The sequence below is a fragment of the Anas acuta genome, chromosome W, assembly GCF_963932015.1.
Source record: "Anas acuta chromosome W, bAnaAcu1.1, whole genome shotgun sequence".
In the NCBI taxonomy this organism is placed as follows: domain Eukaryota; kingdom Metazoa; phylum Chordata; class Aves; order Anseriformes; family Anatidae; genus Anas; species Anas acuta.
In genome coordinates, this window is record NC_089016.1 from 28,896,311 (window position 1) to 28,919,628 (window position 23,318).

The window sequence follows — 23,318 nt, forward strand, 5'->3', positions numbered from 1 at the left end:
GCAAGGCGCCCGCATCGTGGCTGTGAGATGGCAGAATTAAGTTTGCCTCTATTAGGCCTCTTTTGAGGGCAAAAATGAGAGTGATTTCTGCCTGTCGTGCCCACAGAAGCAGCAACTAGGTTGTAAAGGAAGAACTCTCAATGGAATGGCAAGATTGAGCGCGGAAACACTACCCTGAAACAGGATCCCTTTTTCTCAGACAGTGACAAATTAAGAAGAGACCATATTTAGTTTTTGCTTTGTTCAGAGACCTTGAAAAATATGATGCCCATGTGTTAATGGTTGAACCCACCCTCCATTCTTGCTGCATTAGTCCTGCTCCCCGTCATTCAATACGGAATCATGTGTGTAATCCGAAACATGTGTCCAGCGATGTGTTCCCTATTTACCAATTATTTCATTAGCTTTATTTGTTCTTTGAGATACAGGCAAAGCACTTTTTTTTTAATTTTTTTTTTAAGTTCCTGTATTGAAGCCTGACCCGGTGTTTGCCAACTCTTCAGGAAAGCACACAAACGCACGCTCTTTGATTTGCAGAGCGATGGCAGCGGGGGCTGTCCTCGCTGCAGGGACACGCTGCCACCTCCCTGTCCCCCATGCCGCGGGGAAATGGGGAAAACACCCAAGGGGATGACCACAAGGTGCATCACCAGGTGCTCCCGAGCTGCTGCAGGCAAGGAGATCACTAAGGACAGCAAAACCAGGCTTCAAAACCAGCCAGAGCAGGCAGCGGGGGTACCAGACCATCTTCCACACCATTTTTGAAGCAAACACTTGGCTGCAATCCTCATTTCACCAAAAAAAAAAGCGTTCAGATCTATGCGCAAAGGAGGGCGAGGTCATTTAGGATGCGTTTATTTCTATCAACATCCTGCTAACTCCCTGAGCCTCCCGGACTCGCTATCTTTGATTTGGGCTCTCTGGCACCAGCACAGTGCCCTGGAGCAGAAAAAAGAGGCAGGAAGAGAGCGGGGAAGCCCCGGGCAGCAGGCGCAGCGCCCACCCGCACTCACCCATGATGCTGTCGGTCCCGTTGGCCGGCGGCGTGCACGACGAGGCGCTGTAATGATTCGTGCCGCTGCGGTGGAAGGTGGACATCGGAGGAAGACTGGAGTTGATGTCTGCTGAGGAGTGGGATGGGTAGCTCTGTGCCAAAGAGGAGGCAAAAAAAAAGGAAATATTTTCAATATTTTAAGGATTGAGAACACAAAGGGCAGCAGGCTACTCGTGTTGCTCCAATTTTAGGTGCTGCTGTGCTTCACCCAACCAAGAAAAGCCACGAGGCTACAGGGGGAGGGTGTTTTTCTACCTAAACTTGACAGCTTTTGGAGAAGAGGCAGCACATCCCAACCTGCCATGCATAAATATCCACAGAGGAGGGGATGTAACTGCTGGTGAAACTCCGTTTCCTTTGGTTTCTCAGGGGAAGACATCCAACCACTATCGCTAAATATTTCAGAAGAAACATGGGATCTGGATACAGCCTAGCCAGGACCTGTTCCCTGTACTCACAGCATCTTGAAAATCACTGATGTGTCTGAGAAAATAAGAGTAATAACAGCTTTTCTATCTTCTTCTTGCAGTTTCCCTACAGGTCACCGAAAAGTTAAGGACATTTGCAGGGAATTGAACTGAAACCATCCAAAATTTCCTCCCCAGGCTTTTCTTATAAGATTTTTTCTTAGAAGATTGGAAGATTTGGCCCATCCAGATGCCCAGAATGGATGATTAATAGGAGCTTTGCCAGCACTGAGCACCTACAACTCAGACAGGCATCAGTGAGAGAGCTGGGTCTCTGAAATTTAGGAAAAATAGGAGTATCTATTTAAAAAAAACAACATTTTGGGGACTATAGGTGGAATATCTATTCTCATTTTACACAGTAGAAATATTCTAAGTCTTCATAACCCCCCAACGTGTTACAAAAGCAAGAAATCCAGAATCAAGGAAGACTTAAAAGAAATGCAAGAACGTTTGCAGACTTGCCCACCAAAGTTCCCAGCTCTCTGACCTGAATCCCGAGCTGGTAGCATGGAAAAGCTCCCTAATTCTGATGGATGAGCACCGGTGTAGATACCAAATTAGATGAAATTGGGTTTTAAAAGTTATGCTCCATTTTTGTAATAGATGCCTGTCACTTCAGAGCAACATTAAGTTTGCTTAGTGCCTTAATTATGCTTTTGAGAAGGACATGATGAAGCAGTTTTTGAGGCAATCCCTTTTCCTTTCGACTTCCTATTAATTTTGCATGGCAGCGTGCTACCCTCATTAAATGTGAGACTTTAAAGATTTGTTTTGCAAATTCATTTTCAGTTTGTAACAGTGAAGTTTGTTTCTCCTGATTCCTAAAGCGATGATTCCTAAGCACAGGCTTCTCCCCTAAAACCAGTGCTCTCTGCTCTTCCTTTTTAATGGTCTTCAGGAGTTAAAAATCACAGGTATAGATCGGAAAAACAAAATGTTTTGTGCATTTTGAGGAAAAAGGGCTTCACTTCAGCAGCCTGTTCATTTGTTTATCTCCTCCTTTACTTAAAAACACGAGCAAAACGAAGGGCTGGATTGATGCAACCCAGCATCGTTTCTACATATCCAATTCAGCCGTGATATTAGGAGAATATCCACTAAGCTGCACTCAAATCAGATTTAATTCCAATTTTGTTCTATTCCAATACAATAGATGGAATCAGTCCCAGCAACTTCCTCGTGTGAGAGATCAGGATGTACCGGAGAAAATGAGAAAAAATCCCTTTTTGAAAACAGCAAATGACTGCTGGATGGCTACCTGTGACCGGCAAAGGACGGCGCCTGCCAGAAATCAAAGCCCAGGCTGCCTCGCCTCGCCGTGTGGGCTCAGCACCAGCCCACGCAGCGGCTTTTTCTGCTCTTTTCTCCTCCCAGTTGCACCAGGAGGGGTTGGGATGGGTGAAGGAGCTGTGACCCATCGGGACTGGCGGTGGAAACGGGTACGGCACAGGCTGGGAAAACCGTGCAAGGGAACTAATCGCCAAGATGATGCTTTGGCAGAAATGTGCTGCCCATCCCGATCCCCCTGGCCCCGTGTCCCTGTCCCTTACCAAGCGGTCGTGGGGGTGCAGGCTGCAGTAGCTGCTGGACTGGGGGAGGTGGGAAGAGTTGCCCAGCATGCCCCCGTAGCCAGGCTGGTTCATCCCGCTGGAGGAGCTCCACGGGTCGCTGCTGTGATGGCCATCTGCAAGAGAGAGGAGGACACGGATGTGGATGTCCCAAGGTTGCAAATCCTCCAAACCACCCCCCCCGGTTTGTCCTGCTGCGGGCTCGAAAGCATCAGATCACCTATAACCAACCCCATCAGGCAGAAATCCGACCTTTGAACTGAAACACTCAGAAGGCTGCGCAATCAGGACGGGCTAACGAGCTTTGGAGAAGCCTCAGCTCGATAAATGCTGAGATACGTCCCAAACTCTGAATATTTCCACACCCAAAAAGCTGTTGGAGTTGTTTTGTTGCTGACGAAAAAGGGGCTCCCCAAATTTTATCCGAGGGGAGAGCGAGCTGCACGTTTCGCCTTTAGCTCGCCGTGCTGAAATGGAATTGCAATAACGCAACGAAAATTATTTTAAACTGGAAGAACGCCAAAGCCTTAAAAAATAATAAAAAAAAAAAGATAACTTTTCCCTAACGAGCAGCAGACCTCAAAGACAGGCACGTGGGCTGGAGGAGCTGCCTGCTCTTTCAAACTCCAGGAGTTGGTCTAATAAAAAATGATGATGTCTCACCTACAACCCTGCCTTCTTTCTACACTTCAAACACCCAGGCAACGGCGGCACTTCCAGCATCACCTTCCCCTGGCTGTTTGAACAGTCTCTTAACGCAGATTTATGTCTTCCATGCAAATCGGGGAGAAGGTAGCACTTAAAAAGGCAGAATGGCTCAGCACTACAAAGGGTAAATATTTGATGGCACTAGAACCCTATTAACCTCCAGCTTTTATAACCCGGGAGGAGTTTCCTGGTGCTCTCCAGGCAGGATTTGTTGATGCTGAAGCCAAAAGCACCATTTTCTTTTCAGCCACTGCCCGTCCTTGCCAGCTCAGGAGCTGGTTTGGATGAAAATCTGCACCAAAGGAGGTGACAAAAGGGACAGCGCTGCTGACGTCCTCGCCCCTCCCATCCTCATTGTCCACCAAGGGACCCCCAGGGATGGGAAAAGTCCCAGCAGAAGCCTGGAGACACTGAGCAGCACCCAGCAACTTCAGCTGGGTCCCTTTTTCCACCCACAAAATAAAAAATCATCTCTTTTTCGACTCAAAAGCGATTTTTTTTTCATGGGTGGAAACTGGGCAGTATATACAGAGGCAGCAAAACCCAACTCCAATCCCTGCAAGTACTTCAGCCCAGCGGTCCTACTGAATCAAACAGATTAACTTGTCCTCTACGGAGCCCATCTTGCCAAACTCTACGGATTTTATTTATGAAGTTATGCAGAAATTCATCGAACTTCAAGAAACTCAGAGATAAGGAGCTGGCGAGTTATTCACCACGTTTGCTGTGGGGTCAAAGCGAGACGTTCAGAGGCACAATGGGCAGACCAAGACCTCCAGGTCTTCATTTTCATGGTAATGCTACCGGCCACGGGATGATACGCCAGTGGGGCCCGACGACACGCGAGCCAAAATGCAAACAGAGGCAAAATATGCAAAACTGCTCGCCTTTTGAAAGCTGCCTCTTACCTTGCATGAAGAAGGAGCTAGGAAAAGTGCTGGCTGCTGGTTTTGAGGATGGATAACCTGGTGAATCCCTATTGTAGTCGGCAGTGCTTGCTGACGGGGCATAAACCTACGGAAAAAAAGACTAATTTAGTGTGCCTTTAGCAGGAAGCAGGGAAGAAATATTGAGTTTTTACCTCGCTGGGTATAAATCAGTTCGCAACACCGCATCATTCTTCTCCGGGAACACAAAACCCTCGGTATATGTGTGACCGGGAAATAAATGTGAAGCTTCAAAAGAAAACTCCAGCCTGACATTTCCCAGCTTTAAACAAGGATATTTGCAAGGTATTTGTCAAACTCTTTATTTCTGTAAATACAACGAATCAGCAGATGTACATATGTTCTTCCTAGAGCGCCGAGGAGCTTAAAATAAACAAGGGCTTGAAACAATAGCGATTTTCTCATCTGAAAGCCTACGGACTTAGCACGTTGAAAAACAAAGAGGGAAGCGGTGCAAGCCAGCGAAATACTTCATTTCCCAAAAATAAAAAAAAATAAAAAAAGAAAATGGACGTTTAGAAGAGCAGCCTTATCGGGAACGCCGAAAATTGCAAACACATCTCGGGATATTGAATTCCCATGGACGTAGCCCCGTCCAGGGAAGCTTGAAAGGGACTGCTCGAAACCTGGGCTGACACAGGACCACCAACACAGCGTGTGTACACGTCGGGGGGAAAACCCCTCCTCCCCTCGGACTCTGCCGGTATTTGTGTGTGCAATAAACTTGGTGCATGTGCCAACAGACTGCTTTCCTTGCATTTGTTTGTTTGCTAATCCACCGGAGGGGTTCTGCGACTTGCCTTTTATAACATATCTGCTGCGTTCCTTGCTCGTGCCTAGGTCAACCCGGACGGCGTTTAAAAAAAAAATACAAAATAATGGTAAAATATAAAAAAATACAGAATGAAACAACACACAAAAGAAAAGCAGACACACACACACACAAAAAAAGGAAAAGCTGGTGCAGGCTGCTGAGCGTAATTCATTATTTCGAGCGTGGTTTATTCCCTCTCCACCCCCTCTCCCTATAGCTCGCGCTATTCCTCTGCGTTTTGTTCCTGCGCTGGAGGTGCCTCTCTCCAGATGGTCAGGAAGACTGAAGCACTGTCATCTCCTTGATGAAAATGGATACCTTCCTGCCTCCATTTTGAAGCAGGCAGCAGATCACAAAATTGGCAGAGCGCCGACGCCGCCGTTCGCAGGTCACGGCGAACGGGAAGAGAAAAGGCAGCAGCGGAGCGCAGCCGCGCCCCCCGGCCCGCACCTCGCAGCCACTGCGGAGGGGATTTCAGGGATCCCCTCGTCCCGAAATTGAGAGAGGGTTTTAGGAAGGGGCAAGCAGAAGGGCTGTGGGATGTCGAGATGCTCGCTGGCATCCCTTGGGCCCGGCTGCGGCGGTGCCACCCGTGCCCCTGGGTGCAGGCCGGGCCTGAAGCGCTGCCCTGCCCAAAATGTGATCCACACGGGGCAGCACCAGCAGCAACCCCACACCCGGAGAAAGTGGGGCTAAAGTGAGAGTTTTTGGGAAAGCAGAGCCAAATGGCTCAGCCATGGTGGCTCAGGGATCCCAGAAACCCTCCTCAGAAGCCACGGCCCTGACGTGAGGCACCAAGAGCTGCCCACACAGGGGGAGCTGAGGTAGCGCAGTGAAAGAGAGAAAGTGAGAGAAAGAAAAGTAGCCCAAAAGAAGGATTTTCGTGTTTTCCAGTTTGAAAAGCCACCTGAGCTTACGGCCCTCCTCCTTTTGGCTTGGCAGACCTCAGCAGCGAGGCAGCACGGCTGCAGCTCCCACCTGGGAAAAGCAGGAGGGGCACTGGGCTGCGAAGAGATGGACGAGGAAAACCCTCCTGAATCCCATCTGATTAGGAAAACCCTCCTGAATCCCATCCGATTAGGAAAACCCTCCTGAATCCCTTCTGATTCCAGATACACAGAGCTCCTGCTATTTTAAGGGCGACCGCCACCTCTTCATCCTCACCTACCCGGCGCTCTCCCTCCCGTGCCCCACGTCGCCCACCCTGCAGTGGGGTTCAGAAGTGCTCGCTGGCTAAATTCCTGGCTAAATTTATTTTTTCTGCTGCTTTATAGCAACATTTTCACACAGAGCAAGCCGCTGGATTGAAGGAAATTAACTCGTTTTGCTGTGACAGGCTCAGTCAGAAGGAGGAATTTGAGGAGCCGCGAGGAAGCGTTTGGAAAAACCCCTGTATTTCCTGCAGGTGTGTCACTCCTTCACCATCAATATTCCTTAATTTCAGAGTTTTGTCACCATGGGATTCTCACGTTATCATGACTTCGGTTAGGAGCACGCCTGGAAATTCCTCTCGTCCTGAGCTGTGCCGAAGTCTCTGGATTTTTTGCCTTTGTATGACCGGGACTGCAGCATTTTCAGCAGGCGATACATGACGCAGAATAAATGATTAACGGGATGAATGCCAATATTCTGGCCAGACCATTTTACAGACGAGCTGTGTCTCCAACCCCAGCTAAACAGACAGAAATCCTCACGAGTAAGCGATGATAAAGGGACCAACCCAATAACCCGATGCAGGAGAGCGAAAGTTGAACGGGTTAAATTCATGGCCCTGGTAGAAATGGCAATCTGCTGCCTACGAGAAGAGAGAGGAACGAGATGTGTACAAGAGTGACTTTCTGATTTGACAGAAAGTGCATTAGAGATTTAAAGATGTTAATATTCTTAAAGAGAGCCCGAATTTAGAAAATCACTCTGACTCATGCTGGGAGGTTTGAAGAGATGATGAATAATGATCTGGGAAAAAAAAAAACAAGCCCTGCTGTAATGTGACAGGATGACAAAATTATCACATTGTCTCCATTTCTGGGAGCCTGCCTTCGACTTCCAAACACCTTTTTGTCTTTCATTCTCCTGCAAAGCTCGCCGTCCCGGGGACGTGCTTCAGAAATCTCCCATTTTCCAGGACCGTGCGCTGTTTTCCACCCGTGGTGACATGCTCAGACCTCAGGAATCCAGGGTTTACCAAGCAAAGAGCCTCGGGAATGCCTATAACACGTCGTGGCATTGCTGGCTTTGGAGTGAAGGGCTCTGGCTGGTGCCAAAGGGCTCGCTGAGGTGCGTCCAAGTACCAGGAGGTGCCTCCAGAAAGTGTGGCCACCTCCCCAGCTCCCCATTGAGCTGTCTGGAGGCACCTGGCTGCTGGTGTTTGGAAACTGAGCTTGAGCAAGGCGAAGAGATCTTCTCCTCCTCTCCTGTCTTGGCTCTGTTCTCCTCCCCTTTCAGGCCTCCAAGCACCCGGACGCAGGGCACAAAGCTTGAGGTGTAAAACACTGGGTACAGAAAGATCCACTCCGACAGGAACCCAACACAAGGAAACATCTCTGACGAGAAGAAACTCAGCATAAAAGCTCCTCGAAGCCAGCACCTGCCCAGGCAGCTCCTCACGAAACCCCTCGCGCCGTCCTCCTCTGGCTTGGTGGCTTGAGGTAACGCTGGGGAGGCTCAGAGCTAAGAGCGAGCCAAGGGCTGACCACAGCCACGTGCTGTGCTGGACAAGAAAGCCTTCTTGGCCACCAGTTGTCCCAATTTGTCACCCGTGGGGTGCCACCGCTCCCATCTCCTTTACCCGTGAGCTCCAGATCCACACGAGGCCGAAAATGGGGCTGGGACAGGCAGGCGGCGGCACCGTCCCCTGCTCAAGTACTTGGAGGGGAAACCCTCTCACCAGCAACACTAAAATTTAAAATAATAATAAAAAAAAGAAGAAAAAGAAAACCATTCTGTCCCTTCTCATCACTTGAGGGCCACCCTCCTCGGCTGCCGTCCTCCCACCCGGCGACAGCTCTGCCAGGCCGGGGACAAATCTCCCCAGCTTTTAGCTTTTTACAACACCCCAACACCGCATTAATTTGGGATTTTCAGCCCGTGTGAGGCGCAGATGCCCTTTCCCTGGGCCGACCTGCTGCAGGTTTCCCGCAGAAGGGGCCGGCAGGTCCCTAATTTCGGCCACATGTTGAGGGAGAGGAAGAGGGAGCGGGGCCGAGGAGGGGGGGGGTTGGAGGCACGCTGATGAAAAGAGCAGCTCCACAAGTGAAGCACATTACCAGCCCGGAGTGGAAAGGGCCGGAAGGAAAACCCACCCACCTCACCCCGCGTTTCTTCTATCAACCTGCAATTGAGGCAATCAAAACCAGCTGTCGGCTCTTCCAGATCTTTCTCGCAGGACAAACACGCCAAAGGGCCCGGGGCCCGGCGTTGCCAGCAGCTGGTAATTGAGACCAGATGAGGCCCGGGAACGGCAAAGCACATGCGAGGCGAGCCCCGGCCCCGGGAGAGGTATGAAATTGCAGGTCCCGCTGAGCCTTTAAGTGCACGGTGCAGCGGCAAAAAACAAGTGTACGGCGAGCAGGGAGCCACCTGCCCGCGTGCCACCGAGCCCTGGGGGCCACAGGTTGCCCGGGGCTAACGCTGAGGCCGTGCGGTGCCCTGGGGGGACGGGTGCAGGTGTGGGGTCGCTCAAGCCCTCGGCACCAGCAGCGGTTGTCCGGTTTTTTTTCTTCCCTTTCTTCTTCTCTTCTTCTTCCTCCTCTTCTTCTCGCACCCGGTGGGATCCTCCAAGCCCCAAGTTAAAGAGGGGGCAGCGAAACGCCAGGCGGAACTGCAACGTGGTGTCAGCCCCGGGTGGCCATACAGGCTCTGAAAAAGCAACAGCAACAGAAAGAGACCCCAAAATTTTCTCTTCGGACTCGGTTTTGTCCGTCCCACCGCTGGCAGGTCCCTGGGTTCGCTGCCAGCATCCCACACGGGGCTCTGGGGTGCTGGGTGAGAAGAAGGCAGAGCCACCACGTGGATCCTAATGAGAAACCAGAGTGGTTTCTACCAGGCGTTGGGGAAGGAAAAGGAAGAAAGGCGAGAGGGACAGAAGGTTGTGAGGGTGAGAGGTGACCAAATATTGCAGAGGAAGTCCCAGGGATTAGGGATAAGAAGATGGGAAGGCAAATCAGGAAGAAATATTCATAGAGAGGGGAATTGAATAAGTTAGGAAGGTGCCAGGGAGATGGGCACAGGAGGCCACCGAGGGCTCCCCAAGCTTCAGCCCCATCCTGGTGGCACCTCCCAGAGCCAGAAGAAGGCTGAGGAAGGAGAAAAGAGGAAATGACAGATTGCAGAGCCACCGAATCTGTAAAGGCCAACGAGGAGCTGGGTCTCAGGAGCCAAAGGTGGCCACCTTACCTTGAGGTAAGACCAACGAGCAGCCCTTTGAGGGGCTCGGGGATGGCCCTGAGGACGCAGAAGTCAGCGGAGAGGAGCAGGAGGCACGGCCAGGAGGGGAAACCAAAATGCAAAAGGGAGAGGGAGTCGGCAGGAAGGGAGGACAAAGCACCAGGGGTGTGACTGGGGAGGAAAGATGTGACAGAGCCGGGGAGCGGAGCTGACATCCTGCACTGCCCACAGCCCCGGCGCTCGCAGAGAGGCAGCGAGGCAGAACCAGACCTCAAAATATATATAAAAAATAAAAAAAGGCAATAAAGAGCGAGTAAGAGCAAAAAAAGTGGGAAAAGAGAAATAAAAGTGATGATGAAAAGAACAAAGGTGCCACTTGGCCGGGCTCCAGGGCGAGTTCTCAGATGTGAATTCTAATTCACATTTAATAGAAGATAGCAAGTTTTTAGGCTTTTTTTTTTAAAGTGAAGGACTTCCCAAAAAGGACCATCTCACGCCTTTTCCCTCTTCTCGGGATCTGCTTTCCAACTTCCTTTCCTGCTCTGCTTTTACCGAGAGCCATTTTGTGCTTTTTTTTTTGCCTTCTTTCTCCAATTTTCTGCTTCCAGACACACGCGGGGACGGGAACGCACCAGAGTCTGCCCAAATTTTCCTCTTAAATCTCAAGCAAGCGAAGGGTTCGCCACCATCCTTGGCCAACATCAACCTCGCCTACCACAATCCCATATCTTGGGGCTGACAATCATGAAGCGGATGCGATCCATGTGCCCAAAGAGCTCCGAGAGCCCCCTCGGTTTGGGGTGCCATCAGCTTCAGGTGCTGAGCCACAAGAAAAACCAGGAGGAGAAGAGAACCGTTTGCTCTGTGTGTCAGCGGAGATGTCAGTCCCCATTAATAAATCTATCCGCTAAATCTACTCTTATTCATGGGGGACATCACCAAGTTAAAGTAAAATAAATTATCTTTAATTAAATGGAATTGTCGTCTTCCTCCTGCTATCATCCCCAATTATTACATCCTAATCAGCCCTTTTGGGAGAAGGCACGAGGGAAGGCTGAAAGGCACATTTACTCTAAACAATTTCTCTCTCTGTCAAGAGATGGAAGTTTTATTTTAATTATTGTTTAGGGCTCCGATTTTTACCCCTTTTTTTTTTTTTTTTTGATGAAAGGGATTAAAGTTTAAAACACCGTCATTCGAAGCAAGGAAGAAATCTGCTGGTGTCAGAGCAATTTCCTCTTCGGCCCTCCTACGATTTGAAGCCCTGAGCGAGGAGATGTGCGAATCCTTTGGGTCGACTCCTTTAGGATGAGATCCAGTGGGGGATTTCCATTCAAAAAAATGAATATTCTGGCTGCAGACGGGAGGTGAGGGCACTCGGAGGGCTACGAAACCCTCCTGGGAGCAGGGCACTGTCACGGGGTGAGCACCCAGGAGGCTGAAGGTGCCTGGAGGATGTGTTGAAGTCTCTGGGGCTGTCCTGGAGAAGGTCGGCTTGCCCGTGCTGGAAAAGGCTGCTCTTTTTCAAACGACAACAATTTAACCCCAAATTTTTCCCGGGACGCGTTATCACCACCACCTGCACGGTGAACACCACGCCCACTGGCCAAAAAGCTCCCAGCACCAAAAAACCCCTCAGCCAAAATTTACCGAGGACATAACAAACGTCCTACGAAGCTCTGCCCGTCCAAAATCAGCAGGAGCTGCACTTTAATATTAATCTCCAGGCCCTGTGCAGATTTAAAAACGCATTTCTCCCCCTGCCGACGCTTGCTCGTTGGCTGTCAAGCCCCCAAACGCACCCCAAGCACCCCCTGCCCAGTTACAGGACGAGATAAATTTCGGCTAACAACAAAAAGGGGAAAGCAGAGATTGTGACAAGGGCTGGAAAAAGGAAGAAGCGCTCCGTTCCCATTAATTAACGCAACCTTTTTATATATATATATAAAAAAAAAAAAAAAACACGCACTTTTCAGGGTGTAGCACTGTTTTCATTTAACGCCGCTTTGAATTGCCGCCTCCAGAAGTTAAAAAAAAAAAAAAAAGAAAAAAAAAAAAGAGGAAAAGAAAGAAACCACAGCTCTCCAAGCCTGCTGACTTCTTATAAAAGAACCAGTTTTAAACTTGTTTACACTACTGGTTCCAAATGAATTCAAGATGGTGGCTAGTTAAAGAAAGGGAGCCCATGCCAAGGGGTTTGATCAAAGGGCTCCCATTCAACAATGTTCAGTTTTAATTGACCACTAATTAAGCTACATTAGTCAAAGAAAAGTCTCTATCACTTCTGAGTGACGAAGAAAAGAATTCCTTTAACCCTGTCCTCGTCCTCCTTCAGCCGGCTCGCTGCAAAGCAGCTTCTCGAGTCTCCGCCTTGGAAGCGTTTCCAGGATCAAGACGCCAACAAATCGTTTTTTGGGGGGGGTTTTGAGCCAAAAAAACTCAAAAAGAAGAGTCGGAGGAGGGCTGTCGCGTCAGGATCAGATCGATCAGAGGGAGCAACGAGAGATGCCGACGCGGAGCTCGCTCCGAGCAGCGGGGTCGGGAAGGGGAAGGCTGGGAGGTGGCACCGGGATGGTTTGAAGGAAGGCCAAAAGTCCTTGATATTCCCAAGGACTTCATGGAGAAGTTTGTAGGATGCAAGGAGCAGCTCCCCAGCACCACAGCCCTCTTTGCCGAGGGCTACACTCACGGCCTTCGCTTGCGTTATACGTTATCCTAACGATTTTTGGCAACAAACTGCTGCCTTTCAGATAATGGCATTTAATGAGGACCATCTCTTTTTTTTTCAGCGTTCTGCCCCAGGCTCATTAAAATGCACTTGTTTTTGCCACGCAAGGGCTGGCTCTCCGAAACCAAAATATGAATGCAAATGGGCGCTGCTAAGTTTAAAGCGGGATTTGCATAACAGGAACCCAACGCGGCGCAGAACGCCTCTCAGCACCACAATTATTGCAAGGGGGGGGCAAAAAGGAAAAAAAAAGATGGGTTGTGCGAGCCACCACGGGCTCGAGGATGAAGGAGCTGCTGGTTCGTGACACCGTTATCTCCCGACGCCCGGTCTCAGCGAGGAAAGGGGGTCTGAAAAGCCTAAAGGGGGCAAAGCCAGGGGTTGTGCAACTGTTGTAGGGCCGCAGCCGCCAAATCGGGTTTTAAAAATAAAGCTGAGCACTGCTGGGCCTCCGTCTTAGAGCTATCAGGGAGATCAGTCAGTCAGAAAGTCACCCCACGATTTATTTCGTGTGTTGTCTGTGAAAAGTCAGACTTAGGGGTGCTCAGCCCCGTGGTGGGGGCTTGCCTTGAGATCCTACAGCACCCCAGCACTGCCAGCTCACTCGGTGCAAGGCAACTGGGAGCTTTTGGGGCCACCCACTTCGCTCTGCCACCAAAGTAAAGGTTTCCAGCCTTAAAATGCCCCCACTTTTGTGCTGACAGCAGCAGGAGCCTCAGAGCAGGCCGAGCGAGCGCCCCAGCGCCTCATGTGACGCCACCGCGGGCGGGCGCGTGCTGACGAGATCCTGCTCAATGCCAGCGAAGATTCAGGAAAAAAACACCAAAAAAAACACCCCACTGTTCCCTTTTCTGTACACGACAGCTCCACGGAGGCACCCGGTCCCTCCCAGCACCTCAGGCGGCCTGGTGTCACCGAGCGCAGGCCCGTAGCCACACCACCCGTCCCGGTGGCCAAAGCTGAGGCGGGAGCCCCGCCACCACCGGCCCCTCATGGCTTCCAGCTCCTCCACCAGGCCCAGGAACCCCACATTAGGGCCTGGCAGTGCTCTGAGGCCTTCTTGTGAGACCCAACTGCTGCCTCACGGCCCTAAAAGCACCTCCATCACCCTTGGGGGCGAACACGGAGCTGTGGGGCGCCCCTATGAGCCGCCCTCTCTTGGCTCTGGCAGAGCCAGCGACCCCTCTCCACGGGACAGATGTGTGCTGGGGGCACAGCTGGGTTATTTCTCTCGTCCCCATGCCGGGGAGATCGGGGACCATCCGGCAAAACCTGCCCTCGATGGTCCTGGAGCTGCGATATGGCGACAGCCCCCGGCACGGAGCCGAGGCAGAGGACGGGCAACCACGAGGCGCCGATGGCAGCGGGCACAGGAGGAGCAGCACTCGGTAAAACTGCATTAAAGCAGCTTCAGCATCACCTAGCCGGGACTTCTGCCTTCAATAACGTTCCCTGCTGCTCATAACCCTCGGGAAAAGAGGCTCAAGACCCTCACGGTGGGACAGAGCCCGAGGAAGCAGCCCGAGCTGCAGTGTGCTAACAGGTGCAGGAAGAATAATACCCTGGGCAATCAACTTCCCTTCCCTCTGATTTGTCATCCTGGCTTAATAATGCCATCAGGAACGTAAACATTTCGGCAATCCCCATTGAAAAGTCAATAAAATAATGGGGCGCACGGCTCAGCCTCCTTAATTTTTTAAGTCAGACGTCTGATTATTTTAATCGCGTCAGCACTCAGCTGAATGGGCTTAAATACGCATGCTGCATCGATCAGGTTTGTTTTATTCATCAGAAAGCCATTGAGCAATTCGGCATTATTATTATTATTATTATTTTTTTTTTTTCTTCCTTCCTTTTCTTTCCTCCTTTCAGCTGGCTGCATGCGATGCCACCAGCAGGCCCTTCCCCGTGCGGCTGCGGGCTGCGTCTTCCGGGAGGAGGGCCGGCGCCGGGCACGGATTTCCAGGGCAAAAAGCAATCCAGCGGGGCTCCGAGCGGGGTTTAGCGGCACTGCTTGGCCAGATGCTGCACGGCAAAATCCTCCAGCTGCAATCCGAGGGCCGCCGGGCGAGCAGGGAGCTGCGACAGCAGCCCTGGGGCTTGTAGCACCGTGCCCACCGCATGCCCGAGGTCCCTGGTGATGCCCGCAGGGGGACGGAGCTGCTGGGACCCCTCTGTGCCCAAAATCACAGCAGGAGAAGCAGGAGCAGCAGCAGCAGTGCCCTGCTTGCATCCGAGCTGCAGCTCATGTGCTTCTCATTACGGGCTTTGCAGGCGTTGTAAAGAACAATTCGATCCCGCGCACATGGGTTCTCACACCAGCCCCACTCCTGTTCAGACACCTAATAAAGCCCCGCAGGTGCACGAAATTTCCTCCGCCGCAACTTTTTTTTTTCTTTTTTTTTTTTTTTTTTGCCTTTTAATATTATTAATTTTATAGGCGAAGCTCGGGTCCTCGCCGGGGAAGGAGTTGGGAACCTGGGCACCGAGCTGCACGCCGCAAATTGCGGCCGGGGAAGGGGGGATTTGTGGTGGGCAGGTTTCGGGCTGAGATGCTGCACACTGGGGCTGCGCTGGGAAAAAAACCCAAAAGCTCTGCCCTAAAGAAGTGGGCACCCAGCAGACAAATCCCTGAAGGCTCCAGGGCTGATTCTGCTTCTCCTGCAGCCCACCTGAAAGCCCCCTTGGGCATCCAGGAGGTAGCACAGTGCCAACACCTCCCCAGAAAGCAAAACCAAAACCGAATAACGAGCGCAGAGCTCCCAAACGAAGAGGCACCGATTTAGAAAGCTTCCCGGAACGAGGCCTAGCCTAAATTAGGTGGATGAAATAATTCCCAGGGAAATCTCGGGGATTTTTCAATGTCAGGAGGAAAGCTGAACGCCAAATCTTGCCAAATCCCCGCTCAGGTGTGGGGGCGCATCCCCCCACCCCCGTTAAATCCCAAGAGGTTTTAGCAAAACTTTTTCCCGAGCCCGAGCGTTTCTGCGCCGTGAAATAAGCACACGAGGGACCGGGAGATGGCTTCTGACGGCCTGACCTCGCCGTGACAGCCTGCCTTACCCCCTCCCTGCCTTTTTATTTTTTTTTTTAATAAAAAAATAATCAAAAAAGCAGCAGGAAGGCAGGGCAGCCCGGGGCAGGCAGCTCGTGCCCCTCTCCTGCCACCACGGCGGCTGCACAACTTCAGGAGCCGGTGAAAAAAAATAAAATAAAAATAAAACGAGTTCCCCTAGCGATGTGCCGTCAGAAAACGAGGAAGAAAGTGGCTGAAAACGCTCCCTTTTCAAAAAGAAATTCCCTGTATGAAAGCAGCAAATCCCACGTCTCCAAAGTGCCACGGCAATTTTACAGTAAGCCGACTTTAATGCAAACCAGATTGATGCCGAAACAGGAAACAAACAATTCTTCTGCACAATTTCCTGTAGATCAATTGGAAAGGTATTTAAAGACTGCACCAGCTATTAGATCTTTTGTTAACCCCCCCCCCCACACACACACACCCCCCCCCGGCCCTGCCCACAAAAAAGCCGCTCGGAGCGCACGCTGGCAGAGGATGTCAACACCAGGCCGTAATTCGCCGTGCCTCCCATCAATCAATAACCGAAGAAAATCCTATTTAGAATCGCTTCTTTTTAAGAAAAAAAATAGTATAATAATAATAAAAATAAATAAAAACCAAACCCGACCACGGTTCGTTTCCAAACTGGCACGGCCGAGGACGTGCAGCTCGGTTCGGAGCGGATTTAAATCCCGTGTGCATCCAGAGGGAGCATTAAGCTCCAGAAATACCCGAAATGGTTTAGGAACCCCCCCCCCCCCAGCTCTGCCACCCTAAAGCTGCTGCCATTTCGGAGGAAAGCGCTGGGACCCGTCGGAGGCAATGCTGCACTGCCCGGAGAGGTGTGCTGAGCCTGAAATGGGTGTTTTTAAACAGATTTGGGTTCTGCAGGCTCCCGGGTTCACAAAAACTCACCCCGTCCCCCCCCTCCTGAACGTGAAAGGCAGCAAACACCGCTCGGGTCTCAACCTGCAGACTGCCAACTCGCCCAATTTTTGCTTTCCCCTCGTTCTCGGGAGGGAGCTTACGGGATTCGCTTCGGTGACGAGATAAAACACGCAGCCTCGCCGCAACCTCCCCCCCCCAAACAATGAGCCAGCCTTCCAGACGGCTTGGCCTCGACCCACGGCCCCAAAAAAGCAGTGCCCGGATCCGTTTTTACCCTGCCACGCACCCGGCCCCCCTCTCTCCACGCGCGCCCCGGCCGAGCTACCTGAACCGCGGCGCAAAAGCTCTCCCCGCGCTTAGGAACCCGCTTGAAAGCAGCCTGGAAGTTTGGCCAATAAATATTATTATTAATTATTATTATTTTTTTGGTTATGATCCGCTCCTTTCCAGCGCACGGAGCCCTTCCAACAAAGCAGACTCGTAAATATCGCGCGGCGCTGAATTGCCGCAGCTTCATTCGGGGCTCGGAGGCGGCGGGGGGCAAGGGGGGGGGACACGACGACGACGCACACGACAAACACAAAAGGTCTCTAATTTAGATTTAGAGATTTCTTTCTCCTCGTGCTCCCAAAGCCAACTTTCCCTGCCACGCCGGCGGGATGACACCCGGCTCACGCCATTCACAACTTCGCACTTGTCATGATGAAGCGCGGCCCGTGGAATTATGGCACTCGGTGGCCTAACCCCGTAGCAGGAGCGATGCCACCGAGCATTCATCTTCCTCCAGGAACTTTTCCCGGCTCGAAAAAGCTTCGGGATAGGAATAGCAGACGGGACGGAAACGGGAACGACTCGTTAGCATCCACTTTTGGGGATTTGGATGACTTGACAAACAACTTATGTCCCCAACAACTAGTCGGAGAGCCGGTTCGGGGCTGGTTAGGGTAAAGCAAAAAGAGCAGTGACAATAATTATAGGGTTCCCTATATCATTTAACACACGCGTGTGGCGGGAGCTGCTGCTGCGATCTGAAGAGACCAGCAAAAGAAAATTTTGCCACTTTTGCGTTTTGTTTTCCTCTGCAATAATTCCTTCCTTAGAGCCCCCCGCGCTGAAACGCGTTGCAGGTACAGGGGGAAATAACACTTTAATAAAACCTCCGGGAGGGGAAATTGGAAAGGAGCAATCTGGAAAATCAGCTGTGGGAAGCGATCCCACAGCCATCCCCTCGCAGGTACTGCGCACGTCCTAAAACACCGCACGAACAGCTCGGGGAACGGGGAGCCGGGCTTGGCAAAAACGCCTCGCCTCTCCTTCCCCTGCTTCCCGGGTTAGAAAACTCCTCCGAGGAAACTTCCCTTCCAAAATATTTTCGGGGAGAAAAAGCCGACCGAAAGCTGGTGTATGGCATCACCAAGGCAAGCAGCGAACGCTGCCTCACACGTTCCCGTTTTCTTTCCCCCAAGAAATGCCCTCTGCTCTGAGGCACGGGGAGGAAAAGGTTTCTCACCGGGAAATAGTTCAAGGCAAAAGTGAGCTCCCCCGGAGTGAGCTCTGCTAAAACACCCCGGGAGCGAGGGGAAAAAAAGCAAGCAGCAGAAAAAGCCTTCTGCAAACCTCGCGTTCGTGGCAGTTTATTTATTTTTTCGGTCATTTTTTTCGTGACTCCTGTACCCAACGTTGCTTTTCTCCCCCAGCAGCGAGCGGGCCCGAGAGCGCTTTGGAAGGATTTTGCATTTTTCGGCTTTTGTTTATTCCCAGGGAAGCCCTGCTTCCGCTGCCGGCGCTCGGTTCAGGGAGTTCAAGCCGAATTTAAACAAGTAATTGACTTGTCACTGGGAAAAGACAAAAAAACGCAGAGAAAAAAAAAAAAGGAGGGGGAAAAAAAGAAAAAAAGAGGACCGGGGGAATTTAGGGCTGTATCTTTTCCTGCAGCCGGGGGCTCGTGCAACAACCAGCAGCCCCGCGCCCCCCCGCCAGCCCGGGTCCCCTCGCCAAGGCGCTCCACGCGTGGCATCCCCGGGCTGGGCGAGCTGCCTGGCACCAACTCAAGAGCCTTCCAACGCACAACCCGAGCCAGAACAATGCCAACCGTATGAAAAAAACAAAACAAACCAAAAAAAAAAACCCAAAATCTGTTGGCCAAGTGGCCGGCTGAATACTTTCTCTCCCTCTCTCCGGTGCCGAACTCCTGCAGCTGCGCGGCCGGGGCTTTTGGCACGGCTGCACCCGGGGCTCGCCGCGATGCCCCGCAGCCCCTTTGTGCTTCTTCCCCGGCTCCGCTCGCTCCGAGGAGCCCAGGGAAGAAGGAACTTGGGCAAAAGTGGTGAAAAATGTTTCGGAGGGTCCCGGAGCGAGGCGAGCGCCCTGCGTTGCCGCTTCCTGTTTACAGCGCGCTGTCTCGGGGCTTTTATTACTTACTGGGGATGAAGAGCAGCGGCTGGCAACTTTTTTTTTTTTGCTCGCAAAGCAAAGCTACCCCCAGCCTGGCGGCGCGTGGGAACGCCAGGTTTCGTCCCGACGAGCAGCAGGCACAACTAATTCAAATTGAAAATAAAATAAAAGGGGAAAAAGAAAAAAAAAAAAAAGCGCCTCCCGGTAAATTCACCAATTCGCCAGCTTTTTATTTTTCGTCTATTTAAGCGGTGTTAAATCTCGGCTGAGCAAAAGCCCCTCGGTTTGCAGCCCCCCCCCTAGAGCTGGGAACAAAAGGCGAGGTCCGCGAGGCTCCGCCGGGCACCGCGCACCCCAAAAGGCTCCGGGCGCTGCGCCCCCAGTGCCACCGGGGGCACCCCGGGGTGCTGCGCCCCCCGCGCACGGCCCCGCCAGCCCCCACCCCAAAATTACAGCGGGGCAGCAAGTTGGCAGAGCCGGAATCGGGGCTCTTAACCCCCCCCACACACACAACCTCCCCAAATTCCCCATTTTCCCGACAATTTTCATCTCCTTTCCAGCCGCGGCTCTCCACCTCCTCCCCCCCTCCCCAAGATATTTTAAAATACTTTTCCGAGACCCAGCCAAAAAAAAAAAAAAAAAGAAAAAAAAAACATAGAAAGGGAAAGAAAAAAAAAAAAAAAAGGAAAGAAACCTCCAGATGGCGAGTATAAACCTTCTGCTGGGGTTATGCGCGGAACGCCCCGCGCGGCTCTCGCCTCTCCTTCCCTCTCCCCCCCCTCTCCCCAAAAAAAAAGCTCCGCCGAAGGGGCCGGGGCCGAGAGGGGGCTGGGGGCACCCCCGGCCCCAAGGGGGGTGCCCGGTGCCCGGGGTTTGGGGGGGGTCCCGGCGGGGGTCCCGGCGCAGCGCCGCCTTACCGCTTTGCCATTATAGTAGTACATCAGGGAGTTGCCGCCCATGCCGGGGATCGTGTACGCGCAGTACATGGTCCCGGAGCCTTTTTCCCCTCCGGTTCCCACTCTTCCCAACTTTTATTTCAAACTCGCTCGAGCGCCCTGTGTGTTGCTGCTCGGCTTTTTTTTTTTTTTTTTTTTTTTTTTCTCTCTCTCTTCCCTGTTTTTTTTTTTTTTTTGCTCTTTTTTTTTTTTTTTTTTTTTTTTTTCACCACAATTCCTGCACTTGCATGTTCCCAGATGGCCGGCCCGGGCGCGCTCAATATGCAAAGCAGGGCGAGACCATTCGCGGCGCGGGGGCGGAGGCTGCGCGCCCCCCCCCCCCCCAGTCCCCGTCCCCATCCCCTCCCCGTCCTCCTCCTCCCACCCCCCCTTTTTCCCGCCTCCCCGGCCCCTTTTCGCGCGCCCGCGCCCGCGCGCGCCGCCCCGCGCCCGCGCCGCCTCGCGCCGCCCCGCGCCCGCCCCGCGCCGCCCCGGCGCGCTCCCAGCCGGCCGCCCGCGGGGCCGCGGAGTCGGGCCCATTAGCGAGCGGAATACAAATGCGCCTAATTGCCTCCCCCCCCCCTTCTCCCCCCTCTCTCCCTCTCCTTTTTTATTTTTATTTTTATTTTTTCCCCTTTTTTATTTTTTTCCCTTTTTTATTTTTTTCCCTTTTTTATTTTTTCCCCTTTTTTATTTTTTTCCCCTTTTTAATTTTTTTTCCCCTTTTTAATTTTTTTCCCCTTTTTAATTTTTTTCCATTTTTTTCTTTCATTTTTTTCTTTATTTTTTTCTTTATTTTTTTTCTTTATCTTTTTCTTTATTTTCCCCCCTTTTTTCCCTTTTTTATCCCCCCTCTTCCCCCTTTTTTTTCTTCCTTTTTTTTTTCCCTTTTTTCCTTTTCCTTTTCTGTCCTTTTTTTTCTTTCCTTGTTTTTCCTCACTATTTTTTTCCTTCTCTTTTTTTTTCCTTTCCCTTTTTTTCCCTTTCCCTTTTTTTCCTTTCCCTTTTTTTTCTTTCCACTTTTTTCTTCCCCTTTTTTCCTTTCCTTTTTTTTCCTTTCCTTTTTTTCTTCCCTTTTTTCCTCCTATGTTTTTTTCCTTCTCTTTTTTTTCCTTTCCTTTTCTTTTCCTTTCCTTTTCTTTTCCTTTCCTTTTCTTTTCCTTTTTTTTCCTTTCCTTTTTTTTTCTTTCCTTTTTTTCCCCCTTTTTTTCTTCCTTTTTATTTTCTTCCTTTTTTTTTCCTTTCCTTTTTTCCCCTTATTTTTTTCCCCCCTTCTTTTTTTCTTATTTTTTCTTTTTTTTCCCCTTTTTTTCTTATTTTTTCTTTTTTTTTTCCTTTTTTTTTTCTTCCTTTTTTTTTTTTTTTTTATTTTGGGGTTTAATTTGATTAAAAAGCGAGTGGCAGGAAGGGAATCGTATGATGCACATCTAATAACTCCGCCATCTGTCCGTGCTGCTGGCGCGCTCCCAGCATTGTGCGCAGCTGCCGCCGCCCGCCCCGCGCAGCCCCGAGCCCCCTCTCCCCCTTCCTTTCCTTTGCCCCCCTCCCCCTGCGGGGCAAAAGGGGGCTGCGAGGGGGCTCGGGGGGGGGTCAGGGGGGGTCGGAGGCTTCACTCGAGCCTGCCAAACCGTGAGCATCGCAGGAAGGGAGGGCCCCCTTGGGAATGGATCCCAAATGCGACTCAATCATTTGCATATGGCGAAGCAAATGCCAGCCGAGCGTGCAGCGCTTCTCCGGGCTCAACTTTAATAATTCAGAGCCCCCTCTTGCCTTACCCCGCGCCGCGGCGGCGGAGCGCATGCAGTATTCATCGCCCACAAAGGCCCGGCCACGGCAAAGTTTCGCCTCTGACTTTTTTTTTTTTCCGGCCGGCCCCGGCGCGTTGGGGTCGCGTGTGCGTGGCTGCGGCGGGAGGGAGGAGGTTCTCCAACTCGCCGGCTTCGGGGAGCTCCCCGGAGGTTGGGGGGGAAGCAGCCCTTGAATTATAATCACACATTTCATTCCCATTTCATGCTTTGCGGATTTCTTCCTCATTAGGGCGGCTCGTTGTCAATCCGACAAGAGCGCGTTTGGAACCTCTAAGCCACCCTCGGCAGGCCAAAAAGCCCGGCCACCGCCGCTCAGCTGTGCCTGGGAGGGAAAGGAAACCCTCCCCAAACCCCCAAACCCGAGGGCTCCCAGGTGGGAACGCTCCAGAGGTGAAAAATACCCAAGTGCCCTGATCGGTCCCAAAAAAACCCCAATGATTAGGAGTGAAGGGAGCTCTCCCCTCCCGTGTTTTCAAACTGCAAAGCCCGGCTTTGCTCTCCTGCTCACCGCTGCAGTTTCACAGCTCCACACAAAGTTATACAACGGGCATTACAATTTTAGTGCGGATTGTAGCACGGAATGGCATCGGGTGGACCTTGAAATCACGCAACTTAATCACTGCGCTGCCACCCAGCAAGCCTCCAACTCCAGCCCAAGACGCCTGCGCTGACTGGCACGAGGTAATCCTAAAAATTCCTCCTGCTGATGCCTACGGAGCCTGCAAACGGGGAGAGAGAGCCAGGACTCGGCAAAGCAAGCCCTGAATCGTGCCCGACGTGTCAGGGAAATGGCTGCAGATGATTTCGGTTTGTTTTCTGCAAGCTCGGAGCGGGGAACGGTCCGACTCCGTTTGGAGCCCGGCACACGAGTACTTTCACTCCTCTGAGCGGGAGAATTTCGGTCCCGATGTCTTGCACCCAGCGCGATAAGAAGTTAATGCGGTTTGCAGGGCAGTAAGCCCCTCGCTGTAACCGAATTCGCAGCGCACGACAATAAAAATTAATTACTTTACCATATCCTATTTGCATTCGCACATACGTTGAGATAACTTTAATGCATTTTCCTGCCTGGCTGGGGGACCTGTGATTGTCCCGGATATGTATTTTTTTTTTTCTCTTTTTTCAGAAACAGGAACGAGAATCTGACATCAAATTCCTATTGCCGATAGCCAGAGCACCGGAGGAGGTGCACCCACCGCCTCTGGGACCCCAAAACCGTGCCCCTGGGTGCTGTTGGGGTCTCTGCCCTCCGGTTTTGGGTCCAGGCACGCCTCAGGTCTGCACAAAACACCAAAGCGAAGGACACTGGAAGGAGGGGAAGAGTCACGGGCCTGTGGGGACAGCACCACTGCTGCAACCGAAGCCGTACAACGGCAGCAAAGCAAGGGGAGCGATCTGCGAGATGCCGGGCTTGGCCACAAATTCCAAGGGATAATGGTGAAATCTCAAGTAAGACGGCTAAAATAACCAGTATTCCTCTCCGTCTGGGTCACTTGGATAAGCTCATCCTTCTTACACAAATCCTTGAGTGTCGTTATTAAAACGGACCCTACAAGT

At 51.6% G+C, this 23,318-nt stretch overlaps 1 protein-coding gene and 1 long non-coding RNA gene across 23 annotated transcripts in view; one reads left to right on the forward strand and one right to left on the reverse strand.

Moving 5' to 3' along the window:
- The window catches only part of TCF4 (transcription factor 4), a 173,145-nt gene that overhangs the window by 29,019 nt on the left and 120,808 nt on the right, over window positions 1-23,318 (reverse strand). For 17 of the 22 annotated variants that reach the window (XM_068665507.1, XM_068665506.1, XM_068665510.1 and 14 more), the window contains 3 exons: window positions 4,709-4,814; window positions 3,075-3,208; window positions 1,014-1,146 (listed from right to left, as the gene is read on the reverse strand). In XM_068665507.1, the coding sequence (XP_068521608.1) occupies window positions 1,014-1,146; window positions 3,075-3,208; window positions 4,709-4,814 (373 nt within the window). Of the gene's footprint in view, window positions 1-1,013; window positions 1,147-3,074; window positions 3,209-4,708; window positions 4,815-19,712; window positions 19,834-19,935; window positions 20,222-23,318 lie in introns of those variants that run through there. The other 5 variants (XM_068665520.1, XM_068665523.1, XM_068665519.1 and 2 more) reach the window with 5 other exon arrangements.
- LOC137847236 (uncharacterized) lies at window positions 8,670-12,017 on the forward strand. Its single transcript, XR_011090889.1, has 2 exons — window positions 8,670-9,059; window positions 10,556-12,017. It is a non-coding gene; the product is annotated as an uncharacterized lncRNA (long non-coding RNA).